This window comes from Salvelinus alpinus, chromosome 2 (genome assembly GCF_045679555.1).
Source record: "Salvelinus alpinus chromosome 2, SLU_Salpinus.1, whole genome shotgun sequence".
Classification (NCBI taxonomy): Eukaryota; Metazoa; Chordata; class Actinopteri; order Salmoniformes; family Salmonidae; genus Salvelinus; species Salvelinus alpinus.
In genome coordinates this window covers 51,146,759-51,159,089 of record NC_092087.1, presented here as the reverse complement: position 1 = coordinate 51,159,089, position 12,331 = coordinate 51,146,759, and the positions used below count along the sequence as shown (strand labels likewise).

The 12,331-nt window shown below is 43.5% G+C and overlaps 1 protein-coding gene across 1 annotated transcript in view; it reads right to left on the bottom strand.

Annotated features, from left to right (window-relative positions):
• Positions 1-11,026, bottom strand: part of LOC139564506 (rho-related BTB domain-containing protein 3-like) — a 31,549-nt gene extending 20,523 nt beyond the window's left edge. Inside the window, exons 1-6 of the mRNA XM_071384085.1 lie at positions 10,503-11,026; positions 9,757-9,985; positions 8,657-8,849; positions 6,887-7,044; positions 6,549-6,657; positions 4,211-4,603 (exon numbers count right to left, since the gene is read on the bottom strand). Coding sequence (XP_071240186.1) covers positions 4,211-4,603; positions 6,549-6,657; positions 6,887-7,044; positions 8,657-8,849; positions 9,757-9,985; positions 10,503-10,504 — 1,084 coding nt within the window. The 5' untranslated portion in view covers positions 10,505-11,026. The remainder of the gene's footprint in view (positions 1-4,210; positions 4,604-6,548; positions 6,658-6,886; positions 7,045-8,656; positions 8,850-9,756; positions 9,986-10,502) is intronic.
• Positions 11,027-12,331: the final 1,305 nt, after the last annotated feature.

The window sequence follows — 12,331 nt, the reverse complement described above, 5'->3', positions numbered from 1 at the left end:
GTCGGACCGCAGAGTGAAGGAAATGCAGCCAACAAGTGCAAGGCATATGTGGGAACTCCTTCAAGACTGTTGGAAAATCATTCCAGGTGAAGCTGTTTGAGAGAATGCCAACAGTGTGCAAAGCTGTCATCAAGGCAAAGGGTGGCTATTTGAAGAATCTCAAATATAAAATATATTTTGATTTTTGTAACACTTTTTTGGTTACTACATGATTCCATATGTGTTATTTCATAGTTTTGATGTCTTCACTATTATTCTACAATGTAGAAAATAGTAAAAATAAAGAAAAACCCTTTTGAATGAGTAGGTGTTCTAAAACTTTTGACCGGTAGTGTATATATAGATGCGGCAAAGAGGTCAATGGAATGCAGACCATTAGGGAAATAAATTGGTGCCCATTCAAAAAATCTGATCTAACAAAGTGGATATTCCTCAAATCCGTCATGATGTCAGTGTTCTAACAAGCCCACAATGTGGTTACTAAAATCTGATTTGGAAATATTTGTCCTTTTGCTAAATGCTAACTCCAGTTCATGTAAGCTGGTAGCATGGCTAGCCATATAGAAATTGGAAGTGGTAGTTGGAGTCTTTTGTAAGTGTAATGCAGTTGACTGGTAACAATGACACCCAAAATAGTGTGAATACACATAAACATTAGCCTTAATGCTAATTTTGCTGGGAAGCAATAAGGAGATTCAGAATCTTTCCCACACGGAAGGACGCGATAGAGGTGTTTCCATTGATTTGTCCGAGTTCGATTGATCTTTTTAACGCATGTACAGTGGCAAGACAAAGTATGTGAACCCTTTGGAATTACCTGGATTTCTGCATGAATTGGTCATAAAATTTGATCTGATCTTCATCTAATTCACAACAATAGACAAACACAGTCTGCTTAAACTAATAACACAAACAATTATATTTTCTTGTCTTTATTGAACACACCGTGTAAACATTCACAGTGCAGGGTGGGGAAAGTATGTGAACCCTTGGATTTAATAACTGGTTGACTCTCCTTTGGCAGCAATAACCTCAACTAAACATTTTCTGTAGTTGCGGATCAGACCTGCACAACGATCAGGCGGAATTTTGGACCGTTCCTCTTTACAAAACTGTTTTAGTTCAGCAATATTCTTGGGATGTCTGGTGTGAACCGCTCTCGAGGTCATGCCACAGCATCTCAATCATGTTGAGGTCCAGAAGGCGCATTTTCTTCTGTTGAAGCCATTCTGTTGTTGATTTACTTCTCTGTTTTGGGTCGTTGTCCTGTTGCATCACCCAACTTCTGTTGAGCTTCAATTGGCGGACAGATAGCCTTACATTCTCCTGCAAAATGTCTTGATAAACTCGGGAATTCATTTTTCTGTAGATGATAGCAAGCTGTCCAGGCCCTGAGGCAGCAAAGCAGCCCCAAATCATGATGCTCCCTCCACCATACTTTTCAGTTGGGATGAGGTTTTGATGTTGATGTGCTGTGCCTTGTTTTCTCCACACATAGTGTTGTGTGTTCCTTTCAAACAACTCAACTTTAGCTTAATCTGGCCACAGAATATTTTGCCAGTAGCGCTGTGGAACATCCTGGTTCTCTTTTACGAACTTCAGACGTGCAGCAATGTTTTTTTTTTGACAGCAGTGGCTTCTTCCCTGGTGTCCTCCAATGAACACTATTCTTGTTTAGTGTTTTACGTGTCGTAGACTCGTCAAAAGAGATGTTAGCATGTTCCAGAGATTTCTATAAGTCTTTACCTGACACTAGGATTCTTCTTAACTTCATTGAGCATTCTGCGTTGTGCTCTTGCAGTCATCTTTACAGGACAGCCACTCCTAGGGAGAGTAGCAACAGTGCTGAATTTTCTCCATTTATAGACAATTTGTCTTACCGTGGACTGATGAACATCAAGGCTTTTGCCAAGGTAACCCTTTCCAGCTTTATGCAAGTCAATAATTCTTAATCTTAGGTCTTCTGAGATCTCTTTTGTTCAAGGCATGGTTCACATCAGGCAATGCTTCTTGTGAATAGCAAACTCACATTTTGTGAGTGTTTTTTATAGGGCAGCTCTAACCAACCATCTCCAATCTCGTCTCATTGATTGGACTCCTGGGTAGCTGACTCCTGACTCCAATTAGCTTTTGGAGAAGTCATTAGCCTAGGGGTTCACATACTTTTCCTAACCTACACTGTGAATGTTTAAATGATGTATTCAATATAGACAAGAAAAATACTTTGTGTGTTATTAGTTTAAGCAAACTGTGTTTGTCTATTGTTGTGACTTAGAAGAAGATCAGGTCAAATGTTATGACCAATTTATACAGGGCCATGGAAAACTTCAATCCGTGTAGTTGAAGGGGAAGAGACAGGTTAAAGAAGGATTTTTAAGTCTTGAAACAATTGAGACATGGATTGTGCATGTGTGCCATTCAGAGGGTGAATGGGCAAGACAAAATATTTAAGTGCCTTCAAATGGGGTATAGTACTAGGTTCCAGGCGCACCGGTTTGTGTCAAGAACTGCAATACTGCTGGGTTTTTAACGCTCAACAGTTTTCCGTGTGTCTCATGAATGATCCACTACCCAAAGAACATCCAGTCAACTTGACACAACTGTGAGAAGCATTGGAGTCAACATGGGCCAGCATCCCTGTGGAACGCTTTTGACACCTTGTCGAGTCCATGGCCCGACGAATTGGGGGGAAGGGTGTAACTCAATATTAGGAAGGTGTTCCAAATGTTTGGTATACTCAGTGTATAAACACTCATGCATACCATAGAAACACTATAATATTCATACCACGGAAACAGATATACTCATATATACCCCGGACACAGACTCAGACTCACATAAACCCTAATACTAATATGTAGGCTACCACAGAAACACTAATACTAATATATATGCTACCACATAAATCTGCATGAAGAAAATATGCTCATTTTCCCACCAGTGGTGTGTTTTCACCAACTGACTTGTTTACGGATAAAAATCAGTGTGCGATGACGTAGTGCAGACAAAATGTACTTTTTCACTTACATTTTCATCTACTAAATACAAATCTAAATTTCCATCGCATTTTCAACTCTACCGATAGTTCTGTCACAAAAACTGTTGCGTTAAACTGTTGAGTTAAGCAAATGGGCCTATTCTAGTCTTGACACATGCATTCTAGACAGCAGCTCGCAGATACAGTGCGGGTAGGCTGTGCGGGTAGTCTAAATGATGAGATTATTATGGATAAGAGCGAGAATATTTATTTGTCAAACGGCAGTCACGCTTCGATCATCATGTCACCAGAATGAAATTGTACCGAAGCTTCCATCACTCGCATAAAAACTGTGGATGGAAACATGGTTATTGACTCAAATATAAACAACTTTGTGTACTCTCTCTCATATAACATAATATTGTAGGAACACCAATGCAAATACAAAAAGATCCACAGAGTCGCATATGAGTCACAGTCATAACTACATCACAGTGGCCTACTTTTCAGGAAGTACCCGCGAGAAAGAAAAAACATTGATCGTGAGTTAGTATCCCAAGGAAAAGGCAGAAAACTCGTTCAATTAGCATATTCCTTGAAATCATCAAACAACAGTCCTTCAGGCAGCCTTGAAGTTTGAAGGGGTGGGTGGAGTATTCCTTCATATACGAAGGCAAACAGACCATTGCAGCGGAGGTGAGGTGAGTTATAGGGGTATTAGCTCATCACTTTTTATGGAGGTACTTTAGCTGATACAAGGATTAATTTAAACACCCAGCGCAGGGTAATATCCCACAAACACCTCATTCAGGAGATTAATTCCAAGCTGTGACATAAAGCTTTCTCGCTGAAAATCAACTGCTGAAATTTCCTCCAAGACAACGGTAGGTCGACCCAAGGAAAAGGTTAATTGGTTAGTTTGGTTCACAATGCAGGGTAAATGGAGGGTAAAATCATCTTAATTAAACACTGATGATCTTTATGTGGTACCATGACTAAGCACAGCCAACACACACACAATGAAGACTACGGATAGAGTCATAGCAGTATGTTTCATACAGTGATGGGAAATTATCCACTGCAAATGATTGCACCCACCAAAGCAGACATTAGCTCACTTAGCTAAAGCCTCGCTCTCTAGTGCTGATCCACATGCTTAAAGCACTTGGCACTTAAACTAACTTTCAAATTTAAGCTTGTTTCAAAACAACAGCACTTAAACCAGTAGTTTACCTCGGTAGAGGAACATGAGTGTCTCCCATAGACACAGGCACAGCAGTGGGTCCTTCACCACCAGGCGCGATAGCCGTCCGGCCAGATGCCCGTCGGGCCGCGACCCGTCCTCCATGCCCAGGCCCCCATCCCAGGTGGAGAGCAGCGATGGGGGGCCTCCATCCCCACGGCAGGCGCAGCGCGATATGGGCCTCTCCCTGGCCTTAGGGCCCAGCAGCAGCTGTCTGAAATAGGGACTGACAGCACATAGCACAGCGGCGTGCCCCCAGCCCAGTTCCTTGCCAGAGTCCCCGGAGTAGAAGGCGACGTCGGCGAACTGGCCGCCACGCTCCAGCAGCCACTGTAGATCCTTAGAGAAGCTGGACTCCTCCACTCGGATGGGGGGAAGACGCGCTGAAGGGATGGAGTGAGAGATGGGTTCAGGAAAGGGGGAGTCGTGGGAGAAAAGGGAAGAGAGGAGATGAGATGTTGGAATGACAGAGAGGAGAGTAAAAGCACAGAGGGAAAATGGGAGGAGTAAGTGTCAACATCGTTACGTATGTGGCTCCGATGGAATAAAAATGGGGAAGGTTAGAGAGAGAGAGATCAAGAGAAAGAAACAGAGACAGAAAAATAATGGAGGGGAGAAGGTTGGAAAGAATAAAGGATTGATGAGGAAAAAAAGAGGGAGAACAAAAAGATGATCAGACAGTTAGCTTAGGGAGTTGGGCGTGGGAACGAGGGATGAGGGAAAAGCAGAGAGTATTAAGTAGAAGGTAAACAGAGCGAGAGAGTGTGAAGGTATGTAAATCACTGTTCTATTATAAACCTATTTATGCTTAATCCATGCTGTACCCCTGTGCACCTCATCACTTTTTTATGGCCACTCTGTTTTAGCCTGGTATACAGGCAAGGCTGTCCAGGAATCAATGCACTTCATATTTCATGGACTGTGCACTATAAGGAGAGAAAGTTAAGTAGTTGGACGGGCACCAGCCAAGCCAGCCCACCCACGCACCCACTTTGGCAGTGTTGCTCTTATCTGTCAATCACCAGGTCAAAGTTCATCAGACATACTGGCTACATGGCAAGGCTGCTATATTCAGTATGTTAACTGTAGCTTAGCCGTGTGTTCGTATTTTTATTTTAGATTTTTGTTGTTGTAATTTCTTCCCCCCTTTTCTCCCCAATTTCGGGATTACGATCTTATTTCATCGCTGCAACTCCCCAACGGGCTCAGGAGAGGCGAAGGTCGAGTCATGCGTCCTCCGAAACATGACCCGCCAAGCCGCATCTCTTGACACCCACTCGCTTAAACCGGAAGCCAGCTACACCAATGTATTGGAGGAAACACCGTTCAACTGACGACCGAAGTCAGCCTGCAGGCGCCCGGCCCGTCACAAGGAGTCGCTAGAGCGCGATGAGCTAAGTAAAGCCCCCCGGCCAACCCTCCCCTAACCTGGACGACGCTGGGCCAATTGTGCACCCCCCTATGGGACTCCCGGTCACGGCTGGCTTAGCCGTGTGTTCTATTTCTGTGTCCATGAACACAGATAGGTGTAAAATTTGTAATAACACATTTACAGGAATAAATAATAAAATAATGAACACTATAGGGTGAAGGGCTGACTAACAGATGATTCGAAACTTTGATAAAGCAATGAAAGTCTATATTCTATATTTAGTAAAGGAAGAAAATTGTCCACTAACTGTTTGCTACACCAAAATGTGATCTTCTATTGAAGTGACAACGTTTCAACAATGTTTCAACCAACATGTTATGATCTTCGTCACTTGAGTATTGTAGTACTATCACTAAGCTTCACTAACTGTTCTTTAGGAGCAGCAAAGGGTGAGTCTGTATTCATTTTCATTGCTTTATTTTGTCCAGCTCCTGTGGCATGTTTGGATGTGTGCAATTACTCTCTTTTCATAATTCAAAATTAAGCCCATGAGCCCAAAATAGCCCTGGCGTTCTGATCTCAGATCTCACAGACTTTGGATCCATGCAATAATAAATCCCCAAAAGTAATGAATCTACTATATTGGAGCAATTGTGGAAGAAATATTAACACTATTCCACTAATCTGTGTCTGCTATCGATTTAGTTAAAATTTAAACTGTGAATTTGGTTGGTTATTAAAGAGTCACATACAGTTGGCTGATTTAAAAATGTTAAATATAATTTAAGTTAACAATAATATCTAGTAGCATGTTAACAACAACAGCAGCATGTGCAGAGAACAAGAAAGGGTTGAGAATTGAACCCTGAGGAACACCACAAGTATAGTTGATACCATACAAAGACACATATAAATTATTTAAAGGGGATTCTCATCTTGCATTGCCAGTCTCTCACCTGGCTGTTCCAGATGAGGGGGGTGGGGCTCATTCAGCTTGTTGCCCCGCCTCTTCTCCGGCCTCTCTTTGGCCTTCTGCTTCAAACACTGAATCATGAAGTACTCCAGCTGAATACATACACAAACACACGCTTGTTAGAATAAACCCACACACACCAATAAAACATTATCACATAGCAGCCAGTCCCCATTCTTATCTTCACTAGTACAATGGCCAATAACATAATACTTTGCCATCTGCATCATCGATGATGATTGATAACATAGAACACACCAATCATAAATCACACCATCAAACAATATAATCAGTTAATGACTGGCTGATGCCAACACTCACCACGCTGCCAAAGTAGCGACCCACAAAGACATGGTTCAGGGAGGGCAGCTCCAGGTAAGTGGCCCCCAGGTCCCTAGAGAGCTGCAGGCCCTCACTATGGGGGACACAGCTGCTCCAGTCTGATGCACACAGGGGGCATGTGCAGGGGGGCCCCTCATCTGGACAGTGAGGGGACAGGGAAGAGGTGAGTGAGACAGGACAACATTTACCTCCTCTAAATGTACACCCGCAAAAAATAGGTATTACCCACACAACTTCCAGCAGAACATATCAAGATGTTCTTTTATCCATCAAAGATATAACCGCATACTGAAATTCAGACAGATTTACAATGCATGCACAGAGGCACACTGTGCATGCGCATAGTGTAGCCTACATGCAGAGAGACAGTCAGAGTGCTAGAATATGGAGAGAAAATTACAGGGAAATGGAGGGAGTAGTAAAGAGGTACAGAAACAGCATAAAAGCAGAGAAGGAGCCAGAGAGAGAGACAGAAAGAGTGTGGCGGTCTGCTCAGTGCCAAATGCAAGGGATAAATCACTCTGCTAATAAAACTACAGACATAGGGTGAAAGCCAGACACTGTCTGTGGTGTGTGTGCGTGCGTGTGTGTGAACAGTATGTGACGTGTCCTGCAATGATTCTGCCCTAGGTGGTCTCCTAAACCAAGGCAACAGGAAACACAGCTGTCATTCTCCACATTCATTAGGGGATAGTTTTAGCATAGACAATAAAGCAGTGACAAAAAAGACACAAAAACATAGTGTCAGGTCCACCACTATCACACAAGGCCCCTCTCTCACCACCAAAGAGTTATCAAATACTATTATCATCTTGCAATGAAGCTCTGGCAAGATGTAAAAGCATCTCACTGAGCTAAAAAGTAACCCATCACGAATGTCCTGGATTTGTTTACACAGCTGAAATGAAAAGGACTTATGGTCACGCATATAGACATTAAAGTGGGCTTGATGGTTAATACTTTGCTAGTTTAATACCACCGACCTGGGCAATGCTACATGTCACACTGTACCACTCAAAATGTACTGTGGTTCTACTTTTGTGTGTGTGTGTGTGTGTGTGTGTCAGGCTTTGGACTGACTTTGCCTACTTCTTTCTTGCACCAAATTATGCTTGGTTTGTTTGTTGTTTTAGCCACAAAGACATTACTTAGAGACAAAATCCTGGGGCCTGTTTGAGATTGAATCATAAGATGAGCATCATGCTCTTAACTGAGAGGACAGGGAAAAGACAAATCCACTCCTTCAGCAATTTTCCCTGCTCCTAGAGTATGTAACGTAGCAATCGTTTGGTAAGCCATATTTGTAAAATGTGCAAATATAAAGATCAATTAATTAAGACTATTTCAAAAGACTCAAAATTCTGTGATTTTTGGATGATATTAGTTTGGGTTTATTGGATCGTAAAAACAGAGTTATGTCAGATAAACATGGTTGGATGTCATAACCTTTTATGAATGGTGTGAGAGGCCACATAACCAATCATTGTCAGTATTTTTATACTCTTAAGTGCTATGAGGCAACCACTGACTGCAACGGAATGTAAGACTGCCTAGCAAAACTTCTACCACTTGACTCATGATGCAAAATATCACCCTTATTTAACCAGGCAGGTCCATTAAGATTTGTATTTTATTTAAGATGATGACCTGGCATGTGGTAAGTGCATGGTAATACAGCACAAGAAGACACAACATGTCCCAACAGGAAAAAATGGTGTTGTGGTCAAGGATAGACCAATGGGATCTCACCGTTTAGGCGGGCGCCCACAGCAACCAAAATGACGGGCACGCCCCAGTGACGTAGCAGGGGGCGGAGTCTAGGGGCATATCCGTTGCGCACCTGCTGGAAGGCCAGCTTGTCGTTGATCGAGTACTTGATGACCAGGATGTCAGCCTGTTCTAGAACGCTCCGCACACTGGCCCAGTCACTGTCCAACAGATCCTGTCCACACACAGAGTACATACACACATTTTAAATACTTTATTTGAATCCACAAATCACATTACGGTCGAGGATTCAAACATTTTACAGGACACGGATATATTTTTCTCAAAACTGCTAGGCTGCCCATGACAGCTGACACAGAGCAGTATTTTGCTAGCTGCTTTGCCTTTGTCCTATGCAGTCCTGCAATCTGAAGGCCACGTACGGTCATGCCCGAGACCCCTAAATATCTGCACTACAAGTTGCACTGATAACCAAGGCTGTTTAAGTGTGACATAAGGGGCTGGTGTTTTTAGTATTAAAGAAAACAGATAAACATCCAACCAAAATCTTGCAAGATAATGTTTGTGAATTTGCACTGTCTGTCACACACACACACATCTTGAATGCATCAACATTATAGGGCCCGTTTCCCAGATCCAGTTTAAGCCCCACCCCCCCCCTAAAAATAACTGTTAATTGCGACTTGTAATCAGTCTCCATCAGACCTGAGAAGAAGTGGTTAGATTTGTTCCACTGCCCTTGCTGAAAACAGTTTCGGAATTCAAAATGTGTGTGCATCTCAAGAGTGCCCATCACACTCAAGGAAGCCAGGTAAACAAACACAAACAGTGGCTGGCAGAGTGACTCACTCACTCCTTTATAATGACAATATTCTTCTGACCATACAAATGCATTTTTCCCTGCCTGCTTATTGGACTGGCTGGGCCCCTGATAACCTACATCTGTCTCCACTAATGAAATTCATTCTGAAAGGGAAAAGATTAGCCACTGTTGGGTGAGACAAAGCTCAGGAAAGTAGACGAACAGTGAAATGCTTACTTTCGGGCCCTTCCCAACAATGCAGTGAGATTTTGAAACCCACCCCAACATCTCCAGAGCCAAAACACACACACACACTTACCCAGCTAGGGCAGTCCTGCACAACCACAGTGACGTCTCCAAAAACGTGGGACGTGTACTCCATGAAGGCCGGGTTGGACAGGCTGCTCTCCTCAGGCCCTCCGGCCATGGCGCCGTGGCCCAAATAACTCCACAGCAGGCCCCCCTGGAGCTGGCCCTGACCCATGGCCTCTTCTCCTGGCCCCACTCCCCCGGGGCACTCACTGCCCAGCGCAACAATATGAATGGACCTGTAAGCAAAGCACACCAGATGGGGGGACACAGTCAGGGTCAGACCCATTAGGAACCAGACAAGCAGAGATGGGCTGGCAGATAGGGTGTGCTGCCTGGTACACTATGGGGGTAGATAGGGTGAATATGATGTGTCTCTCAAATGCAGTGTGGGATGCAGCAAAGGAGGGAATTAGGGGGAGGTCAGGTGAACGTGTCTCTAATACTGCGCCTGTGAGATGCAGCAAGGAGGGAATTAAGAAAAGCCTTTTCCTCTTATTATACATGTCTATCACGGAGACACTGCATCAGGTTGTGTCATTGAGCCATTGAGCGAATGACACCGACAGGCGTTGCTCTGTCGGATTTGTTTAGATTAAAAAAACAATTGATAATTGAATTATTATTATGCAATTATCCTATTCATAACCCATTATTGGCAAAACATGCGTGGTACAAGCACACAGTAGAAACGCGGGAGGAAAGTAGGCTACCCTGTCTTTTGTATCAATTCACGAGGTGCAGACAGCAACTTACATGGTCACCACGGGTTTCTGCTGGTCAATGCCTTGAACACGTTCTCCCACCGTGCGTTTTCACATGGGTCCGCAGTGAGAGGCTTTTCCGCAATGAGTCCCGAGTATGGGGACGTTAATCCCTCATATCGGCGACTCGCTCCCCGCGACCGCGGTTGGAGAGTTTCACAATCCGGTCTATTTCCTTCTCGTTGTTCATTCATAAAGCAAAACCTCTTACAGTTTACGGTAGTGTAAAGGAATGTAAACACTACTGGTTGGATCCAGCCGGCGCCGTGGACTACCACTGCGCTAAAAAATAAACAAGTTGTCAATGGCTAAAAAATATAAAAAAATAACGACGCGGAGAAACCAGCACCTCAATATTCCTGGCACTCATGCCACTGCTTTATCCAATGAAAATTGACGTCGCTGTATAAAACAAAGTCCACTAGGCAGAGGAAGAAAAGTGGGGAGGTAATGTACGGAGAGAGCGAGAGAGACTGGGATAGAGCAACAGACCGTGCTGATGGAGAGTGGACGCGCCTGACTCAGCAGCAAACAATACACGCGCGCACGCACGCCAACAGCAGCACACATCTACATCCACAAATGACGCGCAGCACAAATTGCTATTGTTATGTCCTTACCTCATTAGGCGAACCTCTCCACACACCCACTGTGTTTCTCCAGACTGTAAAAAAAAAAAAAAATCTCGCCCGTTGGTTAACCTAATCTTATTTATTCTCATTATTCCAGCTCCCATTATTAATTAATGCAAGGGATTGAGTTTCCCAACATGGTCTTAGATTAGCATTATTCAGTGGCTGTGAACACAAATAAATTCCAATAAAATTTAATTAGGCGGGATAATCTTTAAAACATGGAACATCGACAAAGTGACAAACACTGCTCTATTCTCACTGTAGGCTATTTGACCGCTCCAACATTGTGTCTCTCAGGATCATGTATAACGAATAAGGCTAATTTACTCTCCCAATGTATGGAATTGACTTGCAATACTTTATGTTAATGGCATGATTGCTAATAGGGCCTATACACCAAGACACCATATGCACACCAAGACATGCTGCCCTATACAATGACAATGACATGATAATGAAGTGGTGTTGAAGTGGGCCATTATGCTGATTAAGCTTGAGTCGGGTGGAAAAATTGGTGTGATACTGTAGTCGATTCTAATGAGTTATGTGCAGTATAAGTAGAGTCTCTAGGACCTAAGGGGGTTGTTCACTGTGAGGGATGGACCTCAAGACAAGAGGCCTAACTGTAATTGTAATAGAGGTTGTTCGGTGAACAACGCTCAGATAATAACCTTGCCTGAGTGAGACCTGAAGACTTGCGTTGACTCTCAGAGCTAATGCCTATACAAAAAAATTATTTGTTACCAGATAGGTGCATGTGTTGTTTTACAGGGTCACCCATAGTAGTACAGATCCCCTGGAGCAAATTAGGGTAAAGTGCCTTGCTGAAGGGCACATCGACAGACTTTTCACCTTGCTGGCTCTGGTATTCAAACCAGCGACCTTTCGGTTACTGGCCCAACACTCTAACCGCTAGGCTACCGGCTGCCCTTTAGCTCAGTGGGCTAACACAGTCTGAGTCCGCAGTCACAGTGGTGTTCTGACTTGGATGTATATCTGCGAAGAAGAAGAGGTCAAAGGGGGATGAAGTGTAAAGTGTTTTGGATTGTGTGATGCGTTTGCTTTAGTTCAGTGTATAGAAGACCATGGTTCCAACCATATCCGCGAGAAGTAGTTTGGGGGGTGGGGGTGCAGCGATGTTTTAATATATATATATATATTTTTTGTATGTTTTCCGGGGTGCTGC